The 25,543-nt window shown below is 35.8% G+C and overlaps 1 protein-coding gene across 4 annotated transcripts in view; it reads right to left on the reverse strand.

The window, feature by feature from the left end:
* The window catches only part of PDS5B (PDS5 cohesin associated factor B), a 105,510-nt gene that overhangs the window by 17,781 nt on the left and 62,186 nt on the right, over nucleotides 1-25,543 (reverse strand). For all 4 annotated transcript variants that reach the window (XM_021378147.1, XM_021378157.1, XM_021378166.1 and 1 more), the window contains exons 15-25: nucleotides 24,611-24,659; nucleotides 23,139-23,278; nucleotides 22,945-23,060; nucleotides 21,137-21,242; nucleotides 19,586-19,746; nucleotides 18,834-18,957; nucleotides 17,744-17,902; nucleotides 16,466-16,534; nucleotides 11,856-11,992; nucleotides 5,590-5,713; nucleotides 2,533-2,737 (exon numbers count right to left, since the gene is read on the reverse strand). In XM_021378147.1, coding sequence (XP_021233822.1) covers nucleotides 2,533-2,737; nucleotides 5,590-5,713; nucleotides 11,856-11,992; nucleotides 16,466-16,534; nucleotides 17,744-17,902; nucleotides 18,834-18,957; nucleotides 19,586-19,746; nucleotides 21,137-21,242; nucleotides 22,945-23,060; nucleotides 23,139-23,278; nucleotides 24,611-24,659 — 1,390 coding nt within the window. The remainder of the gene's footprint in view (nucleotides 1-2,532; nucleotides 2,738-5,589; nucleotides 5,714-11,855; nucleotides 11,993-16,465; nucleotides 16,535-17,743; nucleotides 17,903-18,833; nucleotides 18,958-19,585; nucleotides 19,747-21,136; nucleotides 21,243-22,944; nucleotides 23,061-23,138; nucleotides 23,279-24,610; nucleotides 24,660-25,543) is intronic.

Raw genomic sequence — 25,543 nt, forward strand, 5'->3', positions numbered from 1 at the left:
ATCCTCCACTTCTTCAAGCACTGTCCTGCATTTCAGTCATCAGCTAAATAAGAAAAATAAAGAGGTGACAGGGAAGAAAAAACAGAATTATGATTTCAGAACACTAGCAAAACTGGCTTGCCATAGACATGTCCTAGGCAAATCAACTTTGGATTTCTATTAATTTTGAACTTCAATAGAAGGCTCATTAAGAACCCAGTAACACAGTTTCAATAACTTCTTGACTTGTACACCTCATAACTACAGCAATAGCTTCAACTGAGTCTGCGAAACAAACTGAAACAGATTCATTTAAAAAAAGGATATATTGAAACACATGATATTTAACCCTTATCATTACAAAAATAGTATTAACACAATCTTCTTTCACCTCTAAAGAGAAAAGAAAGACTACCTGAAAGGCAGGATGGCTTCATGGACATAAACTATAAGCATTAGAAAAAAGAACGTGCCCCAGATCCACATGACGCATCCATGAGCAGTTAAGAAAGAAACTTTAAAAAAAAAAAAATCAAGCTTTACTCCTGCAACTTTTCTACTTACTGCGTCACAAGTACAAGCCCAACTGTAGAAAGTAAAGATTCCAATGCAAGACAAGTCTCTACACAGATTGAACTGGTAATATGTAGATACACAGTAAAATGAGTCTCATCTTAAGCAGCCTCCTCTCTGAACACCATTTAGAGAACATAGAGACCTCAGTGCAACTACCAGCATGGAGTAAAGCAGTAATTTTCTGTCTGCTACCAGTCCTTTGTACATTTCCCTTAGGCAAGGCATACAGAAATTTACCAACTTTTTAACAAATGCTGAAATACCCCCCATATTTCCCAATTCCCTCATCGCCTTTTATCAAGTTTTCAAGAAAAAGCGTATCACAAAATCAGCACTTTGTAGATCCACAAAACTAAATACATTAACAAAAGAAGCAGATTCTCATCTGTAGCTTTTTGTGGATGCTTTTCAAAGTATGTACTAGGGTCATTACTAGCAAGAATTACTGCATGGCCAGTAAGAAGTGTGAGACATACGCACCTAAACAGTATGATCTTACCAGAAGTGTGCTTCATCTACATGATGCTGCAGTAATGATTTCATAAGAAATACACAGTGCAAGACTTTTCATTTGTTATAATCTCAGACTGGTAAATCTGAGTATCACAGAATCAGCATTGTACTCCACCAAAAAATCCTGCATGCTACAGCTAATTAGAAGTTCTCATGGATTACAGTAAAAATCCATTCAGTGGAATCACTCAAGGTAAGTTTTTTCAGCAAAAGAAACTGCCAGGCACACTTTGAGCTCCTACTGAATTCAAGAAATCTCACACATCAAGGCTTCACTTCATTTCTTTTAAAGACTTTTCCATAGTAACTTTTCAGTAACTATTTTAGTACAACTAGGAAATCAGCAATTATGTTTCATTATATGAGAATTATTATACTTTCCTCCTACATAACTGAAATGATTTTTCAGCTTCCAAGAGGAATAATCCTAGGATAACTTAAAGGCTTTTGCTGACTGGAGTTTTCTTTATTATTGAGGAGAAAGAAAGAGTACTGGCTTCGCCCCCCCGCCCCCGGCCAAGACTAATTAACAATACACATAAGGATTTTTCTGCAGACTTATTCTAAGTCTAATGGGACTGAAGCACACAGACTGACATGGCTAAAAAAAATCTGTGATTCATAAATGCACAATGAAATCCATTATCTGAAAGCATCCATGAGAACAGATTCACAAAACAGGTGTACCCCTAGACAAAAAAATCCAAATCATTTCACAAATGTCAGAGCCAAGAACAATCAGTAATCCCCTAAAGAAATAAAACTTTCAAAGACACTTCCTCAAAATGTCATGAGCTCTACAGAAAGGTCGATGTTATCATACATCTATATACCAGTGTAGCCAAACACCCACAAACAGTACGGTCATCTGTATAGTCACAAGGGACAAGGAATGATTTTAAGAGAAAAATAGCTAACATTAGTCTGCGATAACTTTAAAAGTATTGCTATGATCAGACTGCTGTTACTGGGAAGAAAAGAATTAGATGAACTCATCCTGAAGCATCTACAAATACAGCCCTTTGCCACCATACGACAAGGTAAGAAGCTACTTGGTACAGCAGCTCAAAGACTGTTAATTTAGTGCGGCATTTAAAATGTCGCTAAGGTTGCAGATTATTAATTACCTCAGCAAAATTAATTATTGCTACATCAATTAAAACATATTTAACCATTACGTTCAAACAGTACACATCTGCCTTTGAAGAACCGCTTCACTTCTAATATACTTCGGCATAAGCATTAACAAAACTTTTAAAGAAATTGAAAGATCTCAGTTGTGCCTGCTGAAATGCAGAAGAAAATCTGGACTCTTTTCAGTTTTCATTAGAGACCTGTAAGTAAAACTTATAAAAATGTACAGCCATTCTGTGCATTACAACAGAAAACAACATTTTCATAGTGTATTAACATTAATCTTTGAATTCTAGCACTTGAACCACAAAGTGACTTCTATTCTCTTACCACTAACTGCTGCATGTTGCTTCAGATACTCCCTTCTGACATTTATGTTCTTCACAAGGCACTGCCTAGCATGAGCTCTTCTCTCTTTCACTGGATCTTTTGCACACAGTGCACAAATAGCCATATATTCTAGTGGCAGCCGTAGTCTAGAAAGCCCTTTGTGAAGTTTCTGAGCAAATATTTGCCTCACTTGGTAACATTCATCCTATTAAAAACAAAACAAAAAAGCAAACAGTGAGCCTTTCTAAAATTAATATAAAATGTGAAATAAAACACAGAAGGCTGGGTAAATGTCAAAATCAAGTTCAGATCCTGTCACCACAGAAATGTAAGAACTGCAGAAATGCTTTTTTTCTTTTTTTTTTTTTTTTAATATATCAATTCAAAACAATGAAATTTAATTCATCAGTTGAAGTTTCCCTGAAGGCAAGGAAGGAAGTTAAGTCTCAGACTGGAGAAAGATGCCATACTCGGGATGATCCAAGGCCTGACTCTGCATAGCACAGAGGCACGGAAATTGCTTATAATGGGACCACTCAGTTTGTGGGGCCAAAGATAAAGGTCCGCACTGAAATACTCCTTAGCCACCAGTAACCACTGTATTGATTTTATTATTGCAATTTCACAAATTTTCATCAAGCCATTAGCACTGGAAATAGAGTAATATTTAACAGAATTAAAGGTCACATGCTTAAGAGATTACCAAACGTTTCCATCATAATGTAACCTATGAACCATGACCGACCACAGAAGAGAATAATTTGTGACCAACAGTTGTCAATGAACACAAAGTAGGAGAATAACAAGGGGAGCAAGTGTACTCTTATGATTTATTAAACAACGTATTTCCAGAGGAGATATTAACTATAAAATTCTCTTTATGAAATTTCTGGACACCATTCAAGGCCAAGAACAACACCCTAAACAAAAACTAAATCCAGAAGAAATTCCTCAAGCCCTATTTTCCCTCTGGACTTGATGCTATGGTCTTTCTCTACAGACCCATTATGAACCCCCTGAAATGCCAGAGATGATTGATGAAGCTGCAGCAACCAAAACTGCAAACTCCATCTGTAAGATATACTCAAGGTCTGCTGCATTTGTACATGGCCTCCCTTCACAGTAAATCCACCCCTGAGCAGAAGGCTGAGAAGATGGAGCCCTCTTCTCCTGCTCGTTAACATTACTTATGTCCAAAGTCTTCAAAAACCTTAGACAAGACTTCTACATAGTTGGTATAGAAAAGGAAATCCTCCTTAGATTAGAGTTAATGGAAGGCATAGTTCATTGTTACTGATGCCATTGTGAGATACAAATTGAAATGATTTTTACTCCTTCATCTGCCAACATCAAGAATAACCATAAATTCAGCTCAGTACGCTAATACATTGTGAGGAAGAGGAACCAAACTCAGCCAAGTTTACCTTTGTTTTTTCCCAGCATACCACTACAAATCGTACATAAGCCCAATTTTATCTACTTACTCTCTGAATTTAATTCCAGTTCTGTTTTCTTTTTTTTTTTAAAAGTATTTGCAAAGCTGCAGAAATGACCTCAGAAATGACCCTGACTTGTGATAACTGACAGACTTGCTTAAACAATTAAAATGCCCTCAAACTGAGATTATGAAAGAATCTGAGCAAGTTTGTTTGCTGTTTTGTTTTTAGCTTTTTTTTTCTTGCTAGTGGTTCTTTTTTGATTTTTTTAAATGTAATTTAAATAACAACAAAAATTTATTCTAAATACAACTAAAACTGCATTTTCAACAGCTAATCTGAAAATCTTAAATCTGATCTGAAAATCTTTTGAATACTGAGGTACTCAACACTATTGTCTACTCTCTTTCAACATGAAGCTTTGTTGACATGTCAGTTTGTTCTGTAAAACAAAGAACTTAGTTGCAAGTGAGGTTACAGGCTTGGAAATACACATACATAACTTATTTTAAAATGACCACAACTACGTGCACTTAACCATCATAAAGTTCCTGTTTACCACTACAACCTTAAAGCAATGGACAACGGCATTTAATTATGTATTCTACACTCTAGTTAATTCCACATTAGAGAATGTGGCATTCTCTCAGGAAAAAAAGATCCATTAAATACCAAGCACAGAAATATAGTAAAACGTGCAACCATAATAAACCTTAAAAATTAAGCTTTCCCTTTTGTTTTATCTGCTTCCTGATCTGCCCACTTAAAGAAAATTTGCTGTAAGTTAAAGAATACCAGAGTTGGCCTCGATGTCATCCGAGTGCCTTAATCTGTGGCTAGACTTGATAGTGACAAAAAGGACTAGATGTTGTTCTAACACCTTATGTATCTTCCAACAGTAAATTAATTTTAGTACTTAGCATAATCATATGTGTGCATATATATCTGCAAATATTTGAAAAACACATATACAGATTGTATTATCTCCCATACAGATAGTGTGATATAGTAGTGTAGAAGTCACTCTGTACCTGAGAATCTGAACTCAGCCTGAAAGGAAGATGAAAATTGCAGAAAACCTCACAAAGGTCTAGAAAAGTTATTAATAAGTATTCATAATCCATTAGGTGCCTCAGTAAATGTAGAATTCCTGTCCTGAAAGAGCTTACACTCTAAGTTTTGGTAAACAAATGTGAAGATCAATCAAGTACTGTAAAATTTACAAAGCATTAAGAACAGGAATGGAGAGGAATTGGAAATCTTCACTTATAATTTGAAAGTTATTTCCCTTCTGCTACTTCAGTCTCGAAGGCAGAAATTCAGGATGACAACTCCCTATATCTCATTCTCCTAACTCTTCTGCAATTTAAAAGATACCAATGACCTTTACAGATCTCCATGTTCCAAATGCATTCTACTCAAGTATCAAGAAACAAAGATCTATGTTGTCACTGCAGTCCAACATAGCTAATTCTCATTCAAAATCAGTTTTCAGGATTATGAAATTCATGTCAAAGCTGATGGTTTTGCATAAAAACAGATTAGCAGAAGTATATGCAATAAACAACATACACACATACATATTTGCCAATATCCCACACATCACACCCAACTTCCTTACGTTTATGGCTAGTGCACACAGCTGGTACTGTTCTAAGGTGATGATTTCATGGTAACAAGGCTCTTGTGCCAGCTTCACAATAGCACTACCTGCAGCCAACCTCAATCGAGACATATCAGGTTTACTGAAAAACAAGCACATAGGTTATGTATTAATAAAAGAATGCAGAATTATTTGACTTAATTAAATTTCAGTGAATTAGCATTGCTGAAAGACAGATATTTTAAAAAGAAGGAAAAGTTTCCATGGACTTGGCCTCCACCCAGCCCCAGTTCCTACACAACAGCACAAGTAACTGATCATCAGAAGTTGTTTCCACTTCTCCAGATTTTAAAGTCTGTCACCACATACCTATTCCCTTGTCCCAGCTTTGCAATGAAAATATTTCTTGGAACTTCCTAAAATTTCAACACAGATGTAAATCTGTTTTAGTTGTGTGCTGGACCAGCACAGTCCAGGCTGTCTTTCAGAGACCTCATTAGATCTCTAACATACTTCTGTTCAGCATGCTCGTTTTCCTTCAGCAGGGGGCTCCTGCCAAAGACACAGCCCGTTTCCAATCCCCAAAGTTGCCAAATTTTCTTGTAATGATACACAGCTCAAAATCCACGCTGCCCCTCCACACAAATTTATTTTAATTAGATACTTCATAGGTGACCAAGTGAATTGTATTTTTAAGACAATAGCAAAAAGGATGTAACAACCAAAAATATTTTTAACATGTTGAAAGTACAATTACTTGACTTGCACATGCAAACTGTACTCCTACCTAGCAAAATACTCCAAGTATTGGCTGTTTTTCATATTGAAAGATGAAGATATTTTTTCTACAGACTGTAACTACGTTTACAAAGGTCCTCAGAATATCAAAAGCATCTTCACGTAATCTTTGCAAATTGATACCCACTTAACAAGTCCATTAATAAACTTAGTTTGGCTTTTACTCTTAGAAATTTTATCTCAGAAAAACTACATTACAACTGCCTTTCTTTGGATCAAGCAGTAAAATAAAAAGTTTTATGTCTCACTTAAAATCCCCGCTAAAGAATTATATCCAGTAGTAGTAAGTGCAGACTTTTCCTTTGATATTTTGGAGCAAGAATCAACTTGTATTCCAAATTAAAAATAATCACTCATTCAAGCAGGACTAATATCATTTAATTTCTTAACCATTTGCCCTTTATTCTTAGTAACAGCAAGCACTGTACTCCTAAGTGTATTATTACCATGAAAACTGTACATAGCCTTTAAAGAATAAGATTGAAAGCCACAGTTAAACAGAATCCACAGGAAAAAAATATACCTAAAGAGCTTAAACTTTCACATTATCTAATCAGATCTTATACACACTTCAGTATTTTATGGAAAAATCAAATATATCATGAGCGACCAGATGACAGGACAAAACTTCAAATAGACTTCAAATAGGACAGGAAGATTAACATGGTAATGTCTAGTCCTCAAATGTTAGATTTCATTTTAAATTGCATCTACTGTGAGAAGTGAATTCAATAAAAATTCGATTTTTGCTCACCAGTGACAACTGAGCAATAACTTACTGGTACAGAATGAATGAGCCATAGAAAGGATGAAATTTAGAACTTTTAGTCTTCCTTAGCTTTGGCAGTGATAGCATTTAATTCTGAAAATTGAATCAAAAAATATTTCACATACAACTTGGCTAAAACTTTGTGGAGTATATGTAACATGTTCTTGTATCCCAGAAATACCTATAAGAATGCGAGCATGCTGCAGGAAGGAGAAAGAGGACAGTGTCAGTTATGCATTTTTATGATTAAAGATGAAGATTAGATCTGTCCTATTTCCCAAGAGGATTATACTAAAAAGAAACCCTTAATAAAGGATTTATCTTTTATCAAACTGTCTTAACCAAACATTTTCTGATCTGTATTAACCCAACATACTCAATTAAGGCTGAAATTAAAAATTAGTTTTCAATTACTTCTAGACATTTTGAAAATTAACACTACAGGTGCCCTTGCCGTATCAGAAACTCCCTAAGAGCTAAAAGGGGACCTGGACATTTGTTTTCTGCAGTGCTATTAGTGTTGCTGAAGATCAGATATTTGGAATCAGAACAGAAACGCAACCATGTGGAAAGACATTATCAAGTGCAAAATACTGTGTTGGGATGCACAAAGTTAACCCAAATAAACGTGTCTTCAAAACACATTTAGTGTATAATCACCTCTCACTTCCCAAACTGGTAGTTAAGATTTTCCTTTTCCTCCACAGGGTATAAATGCCAGTGTCCAATTTTGTAAGCATCTTCCATTTCCCACAGAATAAAATGTTGCTTCTAAAAACAGCCTCTGACAACCTGGTGTGTCAGATGGTGTAGCAGGTTATTATTATATAAGGTAGAACCATGAAGTTCTAAAAGCCAAAGATTAATGTTTGTTTGGTTTTTTTTCTTCTTGGTAAGCATCAGCGTAAGGAAAATACAGATTGCCTTTCCAAAAGTCTCGATGCAGATTCATATGTGGTATCAATACTTACAGCAATAGCTAGTATCCTCTGATACTCTTATGTTATGCCCTGTATAGATTAAAATTCTACTACAAATAAGGCATGTGATATCCAGCTTGGCTGTTTTTACTAATCAGAAGTTGAAAATCAGTACCATATTGAATTTTGAATTTGTAGAAGTGTTTGTAATTAATAAATAATCAAAAATAAATACTTGGAAAGCACCACTGAGACAGCATTTATTGACAAAATTCAATATTAAACAAACTATTCCTGACACTACTGAATTTAATTTACCTATGCTAACATTTCAAAGTAATTAAAAGCAATCCAACAAAGTCAACAATCCCTCTATGCCAAAGTGAGAAAGACGAAGAGTCAGGATTTGTTTGTTTCTTTTCCAAGTGAGCCCTTGTCTTCACACCATACTCTAGGCTGAATCGTGCTTTGAAATTTAATAAATCCCATACCTTTACATGGTCACTGAAAAAGTATAGCTGTGTAGATTTAAAAAGGGATGAGAATGGAGTCATTTTTATGGTTGATTAAGAAATACTTGTTCCAGAATCTTTAGTACAACCTTCTAATGATGTGGAACAATAAGATTAGAACACTTCATAACACCAAAGCGAATGGCAATAAAAATGATTGCAACATGACTTTCAGTCTACAAGAGGTCAAATGTGTCCTGAACTCAGCCACTTTCATGTAATTCAATTATCTTTAGCAAATTACACATTATTATTTAAAAGACAAATGCAAGCCACAAATACAAAAATTGACTCTACACAGAAAGCAGATTTAGTACAGTTTAGAAGGCAAGATTCTGCACTGAATAAACAATTTTACCCTTTTCAAAGCCTACAGCAATGTGGAAGAAGTATCAGATTTCCACAGCAGGGACCCAATATACACTGCCATTGTATTTTCCAGGGGTGAGGAATAAAGGTCTGGAAGTATCAGCCAGATATTAGGAAGCTCTATGTAGAACTACTGTGTCTGAAGCGTCATCTCCTCTGCCTAAGTTTATGAGGGTACTTTTTAGTGTAGGTGATACAGGTCACAGAAGTAGACTCAATGCAGAACTGTGCTCCTTGCACCTTAGAACTTTCCAAAGTGCTGTACTGGGTACCACAGAACAGCTGAGGTTGGAGGGAACCTCTATAGGTCAGCTAGCTGACCATTCCTGCTCAAGCAGGGGCACCCAGTGGGTTGCCCAGAACATATCTAGACAGCTTTTGAGTATCTACAGTGAGGGAGACTCCACCGCCTCTTTGACCAACCTGCACAAGTGGAAAAAATAGATCCTTGTGAATGAACAGAACCTCCTGTGTTGCAGTTCATGCCCATTGTCTCTAGTCCTGGCACTAGCTATCACTGAAAACAGTACTCCAGGTGGGGCCTCAGCAGTGCTGATGTAGAGAAAAATTATCTGTCAGTTTGCTGGCAACACTCCAGCCCAGGATGCTGACTGCCTTTCTTGCCACCAAGGCACACAGCTGGCTCATGTTCAACTGGACATGACTCCCAGGTCACTTTCTGCTTTCCAGCTAGGCAGCTTTCACACGTACTGGTGCATGGGATTATTTCTTCCCAAGTGCAGGACTTTGCAATTCCCATTGTTGAACTTTGTGAGGTTCCTGTCAGACCATTTATCCAGCCCTGCTTCCATTCTTCTAGATGGCATCATGTCTCTTTGGCACATCAGCCACTCCTCTCAGTTTTGTGTCACCAGCAAACTTGTCAAAGGTACACTCTGTCCCATGATCCAGAGCATTAACGAAGGTGTTAAAGAGGCAGACCTTTTGGGTACACTGACTGGGTACACCAAGTCATTGGCCTTCAGCTAAGACTTTGTGCCACTGATCACTATGCTTTGGGCTTGACCCTTCAGACAGTTTTAAGTCCATCTCATTATCTACTCATCCAGCCCATGCTTTATCATCTTCTTTATGAGGATCTTAATGGAGACAAGAATTTAAAGCCTTCCTGAAGTCAAGGCAGATTATATCCACTGTTCTCCTCTTGTCTACCAAAACTGTCATTTTATCAAAGAAGATTATCAAGTTGGTCAAGCATGACTATCCATTGTTGAATCCATGCTAACTACTTTTGATGACTTTCATGTACCTAGAAATGGTTTCTAGAATTAGTTGCCCCATCACTCTCCAAGGATGAAGGTGAGTCTGCCTGGCCTGCAGTCAACTTTTTAGGGTCCTCCAGTAAGGGGTCATGGACTTATGTTTTTCTAGATGACGTAAGTATTCCCTGACTAATTCTTTTCCACCAAGAATTGGCTTTAGTTTTCTCCAGACATTCCCCTGCTCTCCAGAGCCTGAGATTCCTGAGGCTGGCCTTGCTAGTAAAGGCTAAGATGAAGAAGACATTTGATACCGCAGCCTTTTCACATCCTGTGTCACCAAGGCTCCTGCCCCATTCAGCAGTGGGTGCACACCTTCCCTAGTCTTCCTTTTGTCACCTATGTACAAGCCCTCCTTGTTGTCTTTGACATCCCTCATCAGATTTAATTCCAGTTGGGCTTTGATTGTCCTAATTTTGTCTCCACGTGCTCAGACAGCAACTCTGTATCCCTTCTAGGTTACCCCTCCCTTCTTCCACCTTCTGCATACCTCCTTTAAGTCTGAGTTTTGTCAGGAGTTCTCTGTTCATTCACAAAGGTCTCCTGCCATTTTTGCCTGATTTTCTGTTTGTCAGAATGGACCACTCTGTAATAACTAGTTTTCTTGGACCCCTTTTCACAAAGCTACTGGACTGGATAAGCCAACGAGCTCCATGCAGTTATGCTGAAAAGCTAATGGTGTTACTTAGTTCCCTTGTAACTGCCACAAACGGTCATATTACAGAATTTAAAATGATAAAACAACTACTTAAGAGGAATTTTAAGAAAGCCTGCACATTACTACAAAGATAACATACCAGAAAACTCTCAGGTTTTCAGTTTTACACACGCAACATAGGCCTAAATTTGCATGATGGCTGTATAACATTTAATTCTGTCCCAAAATTAAAATCTTTTTACTCTTACTGGCACAATCCATGCATACATTTAAGGGCTTCTGTAGACACAAGTTTTCAATATTTGGAAAAGAATAATGCCTGAAAACTTGTCACTTCTTCTACAGCAGAGGATCAAGAAAATACCCAGCAAAACAAATTAGTTGTCTAAAAGCCATCTAAAAGAGAAAATATTTAAAATATTTAGAAGAATTAATCTTCTTTACACATTTCCAACTTTGTTTCACCTTTAGCGGCCTCCAGGGAATAAAGTCTGCCTTCAAACAGAAGTGCTTTATGCACTAGCTATTCCCACCTGGTTTCTGGCAACATGCTGGAAACAATACACTGGCAATATGCTGGTAAATATGTTTTATGAGAAAGGCTGCCTATGGATTTTGAGCATACACAACAACTGGTACCTCAGCAACAGTAAGCTACACAGACAATTTAAAACCCATTATCAGCGGTATAGAGGAAGTTACTCAGTTTATTCTTGCAGTCTGAGTAATGGCCCTTTTACAGAAGAAGATAAAACAGAAAAAAAACATTAAAATACAGCTGTACCTAGAGAGTTAAAACAAAGACTCAGCAAACTTCTGTAGGAATTCAGCCAAGCTTACCATTGAGTTCTTAAAAAACGAATCATATAAAGATTCTTATACAGTAACAGAACAGTTTAAGCACTACTTCGACTAAAATTCATGTACTCTACCTACTGCATCATCAGGGACATCAAAACGTTACCATTTGTTACATACCTAATTTTCCCCTGCTCTGTCAAATCTCCATCACTGTGTAATATTGTTGTTAGCAACCTTAGAGTAGAAGTTCCTGATTTACTGTGGTTGTTCTTCATTCCTAGCAACCATCGAACCATCATCTTGATGGCCTGGATCTGAAAGATTTTAATATGCAAATGTCAAATCACATCATATGTCTCATTTTAAAAATAATTATAAAATATTTTGCTTGTATTTAATATATTTATAAATATAATGTGCCCACTATTATATATCTTATAAACATATTATGAAATCATAACAATTTAAAATAAATCTATCAGTTTAACTCGCGTTTTCTCAAGTGCTTTTTACTACTAAAAGAACATAAGTTTGTCAAGACAGATAAAAATAAAGATTAAAAAAAAGCAACTTTTCACTGAAAATCTTAGGCATTTATTACAGCAAATTGAAGTAATACAACATTTAGTTAAAGTTTGAGCAGTTTCTTTCACTATGAAATCACATTCTGTCCTGTGAAAACATTGTCTTAATTTACCTTATCTATTAAGTACCTTATCTACTAAACATCATGTGCACGGCAAAACAATCTATACTTAAGAAAATGCTACTGGATCTAAATGTGAAACATATTTCTATCCTCATAGAATTCCTATGCTTAAATAATCCCTACAAAGTCCTTACATATGTAGTATTTGAATATAAAACTATTTAAGAAATGTAAATTAAAAACCACTTCATAGACATTTCAACCAGTACAGTATTAACCTGTATTAAGATAACTGCCCCCAGAAAAGAATATTTTTTTCATAGCTATTTAAAGAAAAGCCTCAAAGCCTGTTAGTTAAGATAACTTGTCCTTTGCCAATGGAAACATCAAGTCTTTTGAGGCAAGCTTCCGAGAGTATGCAGAATCTAGCAGCTATCATGAAACACTGAATAATTTTAGATTTCTTTAGTGGAAGTAAAGCATGAATTCAGAGATTGAATTTGTTTTATTATCTGAATCCCTCTGTATTTAATTTTCCTTCTGCATGAGAACAGAGACAGCAACGAAAACAGAAAGAGGAATATCTTCTTACAGCAAAATGAAAATGTTCATCTAAAACAAGTAGACATCCTTGGGGGGGGGGGAAGAAATCCAAAACACAGAATTCATGAGCTCCAGAAAAATCTAAATATGAATATAAAAGAACTAAATATGAAGCAAGGATCGGCAGGAACCTACTACATGCTAAATCCAATTACTCTCCTTTTAATATAAATGCGATTGTACACAGTAACTTAGAATTTTGTCTTTCAGGGAAAAGGGGTTCTATCAACTTAATATTCAAAATATTACTGAATGAAGTTCATAATATAGTTGACTTCCTTCATGTAAAACTGAACACAATGGTCCCTTCAGATCTTTAAATTCTGTCACTGTTGTCTTTACAAGTTTATTTTTAGCACCACAGCCCATCTATTCCACCAATAGAATTAAGTACATTGGAAACACCAGCAGGAGGCAGGCTGGTGAGTAGAAGTAAGACCACAAATCAAGCTTGTAGAACAGAAATGAAATTCAGTCTTGCTCTACCCCTCAACTGGTCTTCCACTGAAGCAGCTTATAGATATCCACTAGAAGATGATGACGTCAACAATAACAATAGACTGCAAAAACAGCTGCTGCTGCTATCTATTCAATTGTTTCATGTCACAACCAGTACCTATATCATTACTGCCTCCCATTTGTTGAGAAGACAGAAACATTACATTCTATTTGGTCTTCAAGTAAGTGCTGTATATGAATCTTCACTCCTAGAACTGCACAAATGCTTTAACACCAGACTACTGTCCATACAAATTTAGTCAGGGAACAGCCACATGTTGTCTTGTGCCCCTACATCTCTGGTCAGCTCCTGACCGATTTTTATTTTAACCTTTGCTTCTCTCTTCCTCTCCACAGCTCCCTCCCCCAAGTTTTTAAACTACTCTAGTCATGCTACCATGTAGCAAGCCCTAATCCCAGGTCCTTCAAAATTTTCCTTTGTCTCCTCTTCCTTCCTTATTTCTCTGCTGGTGTTAACGATGTTTTGATGACATTACACCAATGCTTCAGAATTAAATATTCCAATAAAATTAGTATGGGACATGAAAATCCTCACTCACTGCATCAAGGTACCTGAATACTTAAACATGAGTTTGGACCACCTTCATGTTCTGAATTTTATTTTTGCAACCAAATAGGATAACTATCAAAAAATAGTTCAGGTTGGAAGGAATTTCAGATTGTCCCCAGCCCAATCTTCTACTTAAAGGAAGATCAGCTATGACGTTAGTTTTATTCAGTTTGGCGTTGAAATCCTCCAAGAATGGAGATTGCACAGCCTCTTGGCAGCCTGCCCAACTCTGAACAGTTCTTTCATTATATTTACTCTGAATCTCTTGTTTCACTTTATGTTCCGTGAGCCTAGAATTCTCCTCTGATATCAAAAGTTAAGGCTTAGATTATATGTAGCATGAAAGCATCAGAGAAGTCAAAACACCACATGGGTAAGAACCACATCAAAGGTAACAAATTACTCCCTAGTACTAGATAAGACAGCACAACGTGAATTAGGTGTATTTTAAGTGCAATCAGAAACAACAGGATGTGATTACTTTTTTCCCCAGAGATGATATATCACTGGTTTATCATATAAGGGAACTGAAATTAATAACTAGTTTTACATAAACAAGCAGCAGCAAATAAGCATTAACCAAAAAAATCAACAGTAAAGCATAGCCTTTTTCGCTGATCTAGGTTACCATCATATCTCTACTATAAAAATATAATAGGCTCCCATCCCATGTAGCAATCCTAGAAAACAATCCTAGAAACACTGTCTCCCTACTATATCAATGGTACAACAACAACAGGTTGCTCAAATTTCTTCTACTCCAGTTTCTGGAGCCACAAATATCACAGAAATATCACAGAACTTCAAGGTTTGCACAGTAACAAAAAATGGAGCTCTGCCTACATAAAACTCAGCTAGAAATAGGCTTAGGAGAAATAGGATTAGAAACCCAATACTGTAAGATATACAGAAAGAAACAAGAAATACTACTGCTACTACGTAAGTCTCCATCTAGCTGCATGGAACATTGAAATATTCACAATTAATCTTGCTAGCACTAAGATAGTCATTAGATGTATTACACAATTACATTACAAAAGGGGAGAAAGGCTTTTAAAACCAAAGTAAAATACAGTCAGAGATTCATTTATAAACCAATGGCGTGACCTGCACTCTTCATTAAATACAGGTTTTGCTGTGGTAATAAACGTTAATTAAATTTGCAGATCAATGTTCACAATAACCTGTTTTCACTTGCCAATAAATGCTTCTCACAGCTTTTAAGCTTGGCTTCAACTCCAAGTTGCCCTAAGATTTTCTACAAGCCAATTTCACTTCCAAGTAGTCAAGCTGTATGAAAAGTTTTATCAACAAAAAGCACATTTGAAAGCTTCACAAATCTCTTCAAAAATGTATATATCAAGCAATGTTGACTACTGTAATTTGTACGCATAATCACTGAAGTGAAATCACGTCTATTTTAAAATAGCAGGTTTTGGAGTGCACTATGGAACTACGGCATTGCATGCATAAGAAAAGTACCTTTGCTGTAATTGAATGAGTAGAATGCTAACAAATCAGCTCCAAACGTAACTGAACATTTCCAGTTGGAAACCAAAGAACTTACTAAACTAGCAGACCCAGAAGCATTAAGGTGCAAAGAGTTTAACGACTTCAACAGAGAAAGCAGAGAGTTTCTTAAAACCACCAGAGCAACTTCATTCAAAAGGCACTGGAAATTAAATCACCTCTCTAATTAACCTGAAAACAGCATGGTACAAAGTACATGCATCTTTCTAATTACAAAAGAAAATGTTAAACTATAATCTCTCCCTGATCTGAAGGAAGGGCATTTAAAAACAAAGGCATAAGATGTACTTTCTACAGTGTAAGCCTGTTTTAGTGAAAAATGAACTACTACCAAGAACAGAAATGGCAATAATTAATTTATATCAGAGAAAGAACATGCTTCAGATTATATTTTTAAACACAAGTTAAAAAGAATATTTTCTTTAATACATATTACTCTTCTCCACATGCAATGTAACTCATGTACTCATTTGAGAAAAACGACAAGTTCAAGAACAACTTTTTCCATATTCCAAAACACCACTAGGAGTCTCTTGAAATGTCCTAAAAATTCCAAAAAAAAAAAGGGGGGGGAAATGTCTTTCTGATATTTAATTCCTGCTAAACAGGAAAAAAAAGCAAACTAACTTCATTTGTGATAACATCTGAAATAGATTTCATGGGCAATGCTTACATAAGGATATAATAAATGACAGTAAAAAGTCAATTAAGTGCATATGAAGTGTATTCATTTTATAAAAGAAGTAGATGCTTCCCAAACCAAATTATTTTCTTCTATCAATCCAAAAATGTTTTTTCTTACAAAGCCATTAATTTAGACATAGCTACTCCTTTTTGCTTTATCAAAAGTGACAAGTAAGCAGAGTTGATGGCTGCAGGAATCCAGACATTTAATTTTATTATCTATAACACGCAATTATAGAAAACTCTACTTACTTTGACAAGTGTTTCAGGAGACACTTCTTCATCTGGGACCCAAAGTTTTGTTGTCTTTTTTCCTGGAAGCTAAACCAAATTTTAGATTTTATTACACTACTGTTACTCTTCAGTGAAACCTGCTGTAATCTCCTCTTTCCTGTTTGCTTCTGAAAACAATACAGCAGCACTAACTGGTTAGCTTTACACCTTACGTATTTTATAGAAATAACCACTACAGAAGTGGGATAATGTTCTTGTGTTGCTATTCAAATACCAGCAAATTTATCACTTGTGTAAAATGGCTTTTGTTGTCTTCCTACTACCTGAATGTTACTACTTAAGAATGTAATCGATACTGCTTTGAAAATAATTTCTATTTTTCATATCCAGTAGACTGGAATCCCACACGCATAATTTTAGACGGTAAATTTCTCCCTAAACATGGCTGACAACACACAAGTTATTTGTTCACTTTGTGATTACTGTTAATACTGAAGTCTCATGCAGATTAACATAAGAGTCTCAGTTCATCTTAATTTCAAATGCATCATACTATAGTGGTTTAACCTCGGCTGGCCGCCAGGTGCCCACCCAGCTGCTCTCTTGGTTCTCTTATTTCTCCTCCTCAGCAGGATGGGGGAGAAAACCTGATAGAACAATTTGTGCATTGAGATAGGATAGGGAGATCACTCATCAATTATCATAATGGGCAAAAGAGACTCGGCTTTGGGAAGATTAATTTAATTTACTGCCAACTAAAAATCAAAGTCGGGCAATGAGAAATAAAAGCAAACCAAAACCACCCTCCTCCCACAATCCTGCTTCTTTCCAGGTTCAACTTCAATCTTAAATATTCTATCCTCTTGCCTCCACCCCAACTGAACAGCGTAGGGAGACAGAGAAAGGGGTTGAGGTCAGTACATAGCACTTCATCTCTGCGGCTCCTTTGAGAAAGCTTGCTGCCTAAAGCCAATACACACGCTTCCCTAAAAATAAAAAATACAACTTGCTCAGTTAAGATAAGAGTGACTGAAGTAAATATCAATATTCCTACTTTTAAAAAGAGGCCAGACGTGTAATCTCAAATGCTATCCTATACACTTTTTTTTTTTTTTAAGGGCTACCAAATTAGTACTCCTTCCTTTCCTATACTGTGGATATTCAACTGGGTCACACAGTGAATGTGGAAATCCAAGGGTAACCATCTACAAAAAGCAGGATCAAAAGATCACATCTATTTGATGAGCATCCTACAACAGGAGGAGAATCTCAGAACAAAATTTTAAAAATACTTACCCTATCATTCATTAGCAAGTCTTTAACAATAAAAGTGGCAACCAAAGATTTCAAAGGGGCGGCAAACTGATCGGGTGCTAGCATGGCTATATGGCCAATAGTAACCAATGGCGTAATGAGATGCTCAAAATTGCTTGGATCCAGACTTTTATGCAGTGGCTAGAATGAAGACAACAAAATTCAAGTATTACTTATATAATCTGTGTCTTATTTAGATCAGGGTGGGGGAAGAGACATTCCTATTGCAGAAATACAATTTTTTAAAATAAATATTTGTTATTTAAAGTTACGTTCACCAACAGATCTCCTATAAATTGGAAGAAAAAAATCAAGAAAAAGACAAAATGGGTGGCGTAAGAAACGGTAGCCCAACCAGAACTGATTGAGTATCAATGAATTTAAAAAGTCATCTCCTATTGAAGAGGTGAGCATAATACATTTCAAGATGGTAATTTCAGTAGTGGTTTGATTCACTCTTCAAGGTAAGATTGATTGGCATTAATTAGAAAGAACATTCGCAGTTTTAACTATGACATCTATTTAAGTAATCTCCACCCTAATTCAGTTTTTCATAGTTTCTGTAACCGTTTGACTACTCTGGGTCAATCCCAACTGCACTGAGGGGTGCTGTATAGGTCCTCTTTCCAAGAACAGTTTACGGTTCAGTTTTACTCCATAGCCTATTAAAATAAACAACCCTAAATATGATCATAGAAGGAACTTCTAAAGACTGAACTAGTTTCAACCTCCATGCCATGGGCAGGGACACCACCCACTACATCAGGCTGCCCAAGGCCCCATTCAACCTGGCCTTCAGCAGCTCTAGGAGAAGGCCATCCATAACTTTTCTGTAGGCAACCTGTTCCAGTATCATGATGGATCATCAGATGCTTAAATAAAAAATAAAATCATCTTCTACTACCATTTTTATGTCAAATTATATGAGATCAAAGGGAGAGAGAAAATAGGGGAAAAATATCTTGTTTAAGTTTGGTATAACTAATTTGCCATATGAATTGCCACTGCATCTCTTAATTCACACATGTACCATAAAAGATTAATAAAAAGAAACAAATATTTTCATTTTTACCTCAAATATCTGTGCAAACTGTGTTTCTTTGCTGGAAAATATTGCATTGATGCAGTGAATAGCATACTTGGCTTGACGAGGAGGTCCTTTTTTAGCTTTATGATGCAACACTGGAAGCAAAGCACTTAAAAGAAAGAAAGAGACACGTACCTCCTCAAAAATGGATAACTTCAAAAAACATCAAACTAACAAAAAACCCATATATATATATAGAACATAACACCTCGGTAATAATGCAAATTCTCCTGGTTTTGGCAATTTTCTCAAAGAAAGAGACCACCACAGTGGTTTCTGTTGATAAAATCTCACGTGGCAAAACAAACTTTTTATCTCTGCATACAAGGTAATACAAGTATTCATTTGAGAAAACTGACAGATCTTTTTTTTTTTTAATAGAAGCACAAACTACTAAATGCTCTAGGCTACACATCCTCACTCTGTAGATATTAAATTGCAAAGAACATTTTTACATTGCTATATACTTAATTTAGAAAAAAGTGTAAGTGATTCTGAAGGGCAATTACAGAAATTATAGTATTACTAGCTAACACTTCTTTGCATATATTTGTTTTACTTATACACTTCAAAAAGTTACTCCATTTTAAAGTCATTTAAATCTTTCCTGTTTTATCTGAAGTAATACCTTCTTCCAAAATAATGCAGTAAAATACCATACCATTTGAAGTTAGAATGAGAATGTCTATAATCACATGTAATTAAAAACACTACTCATAATAACATACACAACTTACGATCTTATATGAGGGAAGTCTTCTTCAATTTTGCTTCCTGTATTTTTGAAAATTTGTAATGCAGCTTCTGCCACTTTTTCATCATCCATTTTCAAGCAAGCCAGAAGAGATTCAAAAGTTTCAGCTGAATGAAATGAGATAGGATGTGTAAATGAAAGTACCTGTCAAAACAAACAAACAAAAACAACAAACACGTTAATATTTTTTTAAAGCTCCACTTAGACAGAATGCTCCTTCAAGAATCACTTTTTGGCTACTATCTTGGAATATTTCTAATACGCTGCCTGTTTTGACATTTGACATTTCTTTTTTTCTATTTTTTTTCTTTAAACATCTCTTAAATCTCTTTGTCTTTATACATGATCTTATCAGTGTTACTGCATTTCACAGACTCAGTTATTTCCTCTCCTGTTGCTGCAAGCATATACCTTTCAGGGGCTACATCTATGTTACCAAGTACTGAGTTAGAGCAGAAGCTGGTCTTAAGAGAAACATAGTTTTTGGACGAGGGAATTTAGAGCACCCTCAGTAAGTTTGTAGATGATACCAAGATGGCAGGAAGTGTCAATCTGCCAGTGGGTAGCAAGGCCCTACAGAGAGATCTGGACAGGCTGGATTGCTGGGCTGAGGCCAGTGGGATGAAGTTCAACAAGACCAAGTACCAGGTCTTACACTTTGACTGCAAGAACCCCAAGCAATGCTACAGGCTTGAGGCAGAGTGGCTGGAAGACTGCATGGAATAACGGGACCTGAGAGTATTGGTTGATGCTCAGTTAATCATGAGCCAGCAGTGTGCCCAGGTAGCCAAGAAGACCAACGGCATCCTGGCTTGTATCAGAAATAGTGTTGCCAACAGGAACAGGGAGGTGATCCTCCTCCTGTACTCAGCTCTGATGAGGCTGCACCTAAAGTACTGCTTATAGTTTTGGGCCCCTCACTACGAGAAAGACATTGAGGCCCCGGAGCATGTCCAGAGGAGGGCAACAAAGCTGTGAGGGGTTTGGAGCACAAGTCTGATGGGGGGCAACTGAGGGAAAGGGAATTGTTTAAGTCTGGAGAAGAGGAGGCTCAGGGGAGACCTTATCACTCTCTACAACTATCTGAAAAGAGGTTGTGGTGAGGTGGGGGTCCGCCTCTTCTCCTGCACAACTAGCAATAAGACTAGAGGGAATGGCCTCACATTGCATCAGGGAGGTTCATGTTCGACCGGGTTTGCTATGTTAACTGAGCCTCGAGAAAGATTACAAATAGTAAAAATAGGTAAGATCCCAATGTATTTGGAACTCAGAAGGACAGTATTATACTCATATACAAGTATAGTTCTAGAAGTACTATAAATGATATTCACAAACCACTGAATTCACGCTCTAGTAATCCAAAAAATCAGCAGTTGATATCACAAATATAACTTTTGACTTCTAGAAAAGCTTCTAAATCATTTCTAAAATAACCTTATATTCAGAGGTTATAAACTTATATATCAGAGCAAACAGAATCAAAACTAAACCAGTACTCTTCCAAATACTCATTGACGATCAAGAGTACACTTGCCTTAAGCAATTCAAGACCTGCTCTGATTGCCTGGTCAGTAGGAACACCCTCATCTTCATCATCAGCTGTTCCATCTATAGATTTGTTTACTTGCTTGATAAGGGCACTGAAAAGAAAAACAAAATCACAGACTTGCGTTTACTGCAATTCCATTCTGTTTGACTGCTTTCATAAGTTCAAGATATACACTTTATTAAATAAACTTAAGACCCATAAAACATAAGCCAATTATAAAATAAATGCAAGACAACTACATACATAATCCAACTGTCCTCATCTCCCACTAACCATTAAGTTAAAAAAAAAAAAAAAAAAATTTATCTATCATGATTTAAGCAGTATACATAAATTACTCCGGAAGGATGATCCAAGTAAACAAACAATTTGAGCATTAAAGTAACAAATTCAGGTAACAATTATGATGAGTTTACAAGTTCCTATGAATTCTTAAAAATTGATGCACAATAACCATCAATAACAGTAGTAAGTAAACAGCTATTAAACAGCTGTTCAGGAAGTTGATGAGAAATTTAACAGACTTATTTCCTGCATATTTCTCCTTGACAGTAATGCTTGTTTTTTCTTACACAGTACCCTAGGAAGGTAAACGGTGATTATCCAAATGATCCTGTTAGTGAGTGCTACAGGCAGCTTCCCTGCCATGGATTGAACAATATTCAGAATACTCCTTCAGTAAATTCTGTAAGGGATATTTATAATCACTGAGAGCAAACCAACAAACAGATCTCCTACTAAGACTCTCATTTTTTTATGCACCTAATTGGACAAAAATAACTACATGTAGGAAGACAAACAGCTTGACAGTCTCAAAAATTAAGGAAGAATTTAGTGAAAAATTTACAAAGATGGAAGAAGATCAACTCTGTAGCAAAACTAAAAATACCTATTTTTCTTTTTTCTTCTTTTTTTTTTTTTTTAAACTTACTCTCCTTCTCTCCTTATTTACTTTATGGGGGTCAGTCAGTATGTACACACTGAAACAAACATTACAACTTACTACACTTGAATATTACTTTAAGCATACACTTCATGTTGCTTCCGTGATGTTTTTAATGTACTTCCAAATTTGACACTAAAAATCTAGCTGTTCTTAATCCAAGATCAAAAGAAAAAATTGTGTTTCTGAAAGATTTTTTAAATGAAATCTCAGAGACACCATTACATTGCGTATGTGACAAGAATAAATTGAAAAGCCCAAGTACTTTAAGTCAGTTGCTACAGTTGGAATTAGCAGATAAGAATTTTCCACTATTTAGAACTAGTTTTCTCTAATACACTACCACATATCACAAATACATCTGTTAAATAATCATTTCAGCAATTACTTTTTTCACCAGCATAATTTCACTGGCTTACTCCTCCCTAAACACTTGGTGCCTCATCACCACAATCTTTATTTCCTCAGTTAAATCACTCAGTCTACGTTACTACGAGCTAATATTCTGGATGGAAATTTGTAATCAAGTTTTTCAATAGCCATGGACAGAAATTTCCTTTTAAATAAGGCAGTCACTCACTAACCAAACTTCCCCCATGAGTAGCAAATCCATTTTTGCTGACAGTTTATCCCAGCTGTGATGAATGACAAACAATTGTGTAGTTACACTCTGAATAAGGAGACAAAAATCCCTTAGCAAGGAAAAATATAAGAAAATACAGCTGGTCAGTAGGCCGTAAAAATTCCCCTCCCATACTGAATCCATTATTGCTTGTGCTTAAAGGCAAATTTAGAAATTAGAATTTCAAATTATGTGATCTGCAGTCCACAACATGCACAAAAAAATTACCTGATGGATTCAGTATCAATGTGCACAGGAGCAATTCTCTCAAGAAGAAACTTAATCATCTCCAAGAAAGGGTTTGTTGGTTGTTTTGGGTTGCCCAACTTCTTTGTAATTTCCCTCTGCAATATAAAGTTTCAGTTACGTTTATGACCAATTTATTTCCCAAAAGAGCTATGTATGCTAAGAGCTATTCTTACCACACATCCCTCAGCCTGTTTGCACGAACATGTTGGGCTAACAAGCATTTCTAATTGACTTCTTATTTTCTCATCATCTTCTAGAACTTGTGTGAATTTCTTCATGAAATCTTGAGCTTTCCCTGGATCAGGAAGGTTTCCTTAAAGCACACAAGAAAAATACTATTTATTTTAATAAATATTAGGACTGTAAGTTACACAAGTTTGAAATGTCTCACCAACAGAATTTCTGCGTGTATTTAATTTAACCGAGAAGAAAAAGCAACAAAACATCTTAATGTGGAAACATATCTATGAGGACACCAATTTTCAAAAACTTCTAAACCCATAGACCTCTTCTGTCTGTTGCTTTCTTCTCCCTTCACTTGTTTTTCTTTTCACTTCTTACATTCATCTTACATGAACACAGTGTACCTTGAAGCAAGTGTACTTGGTCCTGTTAGTAACAGCTGAAACTAACCACAGCAACAATGCAAAGCCTACAATCCACAGAGAAGTACACTTTGTATATAGATACACTGATAAAAGTGAAAAAACCTCAAAAGGGCATTTTTGCTAAATTACTCCTTTAAAGCTAAACTTCACAATGACTTACAATGTTTTAATCAACTGTACAAAATGCATTTCTTAAGCCATGTACTAATCTTATATTTACATTTCATATTTTAACAAGACAATTTATTGACAAAGTATTCATATACTACTTCAAATGTTTCATGGTTTTGGTACAGTAGATGTTAAGCAAAGTTGACACAGAAAATGGTACGTAACTATAGGATCATTAGTTCAAAACAAGTTGTACTAAACATTTGTTTTACTGTATGTTTTTCTTAATTATTTTTTGAAAATGAAATATAGAACTAAAGCAATCAGAACTACTACAATCTGATCAGCTTCTATATTTGTAAAGAAAAAAGGATTTTGGACATGGCCAGCAAAGCAGCATGATTCCGACTATCTTTTTTTTTTTTTTTTTTTTTTTTTGCCAAAAGAACAGTTAGCTTTTTTTCTTCTTAAAGTTTGTTTTAAAACCAAAATTTGAGAATTGTAAATTAACTTTTTCTCACTGGTTGTAATGTTACCGACACAGCAGGCCAGGGGGAAAAAAAAAGCATTGCTTCTTTTGTTCTCCTGCCTTCTCCCCCACTTTCCCCAAGAGTTTCAATTACAGAGAAGTTCTTCCACCTTCAAAGTGCCTCCCCAGCTACCAAAACCCAGACTCTTTTTCATTCTCCCAACAACTCTTACAATACTCACATCTCAAAAACGGGTAAGCCAATATGTAATTTAGTAGGTTAATCAACATCAGTTAATATATAATAAATGCTAAAGGACACAATAACACTATGCCATCCACATTGAAAATTAATCTAAAACAGTTATAAATGTAGCCAAAATGTCAAGTGATAAGCTTCAAGAATACTTTCTACAGTATGTAATTCTGCTTACAGTAAATACTTCAATTGACTTACTTGTTATTACCATCACTTTTGAGAATATAGCTTTACTGCTGGCATCTGTCTGCAAGTCACAAAAGAAAAACATAATAAGTAAAATTTTTAAACAATATATTTGTTTGAAAATGGAATTAGCAACAGTAAACAAACAAATATTTCATTGCTATGTAGTAAGTGTTTTCAAGTAACTCTGAAATCCTAACAAGGATAAAAATTGGAGCCTGAATGAAAATTCAAGCTTAGAGCAATGGAGCCAAGAGCACATCAGTTTCCAAACCATAAAGCAAACCGCTCTTTTGTCCAGTGACTTCTGAAAGAGCATTCTTAGTGGCACAGCTTACTAAATCTACAGAACTATTCATAAATATACATAAGTAGCATCTACCAAGGGCTAGAACTATTCCATTTGTTCTCAGAGGCCTATCATTTTAATGGGAACACAGCCACTCTAAGATTTTTCACTGAAAAGTATTTAATGTTAAAAAGAATAGCGCTTAGCCACCACCACTGCTACAACTGACTTTTAGAGAACTTCCTTTATAACAGACAAGCCTAAAAATTATAAACAGGCAACAATAACAAATCAACTCAGAAAGGAATCTCTGCTTAGAAGACAAAAAATTCTTCATATTGAAGCACTTAAAATGACGCAAATAAAGACCGATGGTGGCTCTTTTCATCAGGTTCATGTCATCACTAAGCCACAGTGTTGCAAGACACTAATGTTTTCTTATGGAAGACCCAACATTTTTACAGAGCAGAGAGGGAAACCATCAAGACAGAGGTGAAAGTCACATCCAGAGATATCCAATTTCTACTTTCTTAGTGAAATTCACATATAGATTTCAAACGGGGTTCAAATAAGCTAGTCAGCTTTGGAGGTAACACAGCTGCTATTTGTTACAATAACTCTGGCTAACACTTGGAAGTGTCCATTTCCAGGAAAAG

This window comes from Numida meleagris, chromosome 1, assembly GCF_002078875.1.
Source record: "Numida meleagris isolate 19003 breed g44 Domestic line chromosome 1, NumMel1.0, whole genome shotgun sequence".
Taxonomy (NCBI): Eukaryota; Metazoa; Chordata; class Aves; order Galliformes; family Numididae; genus Numida; species Numida meleagris.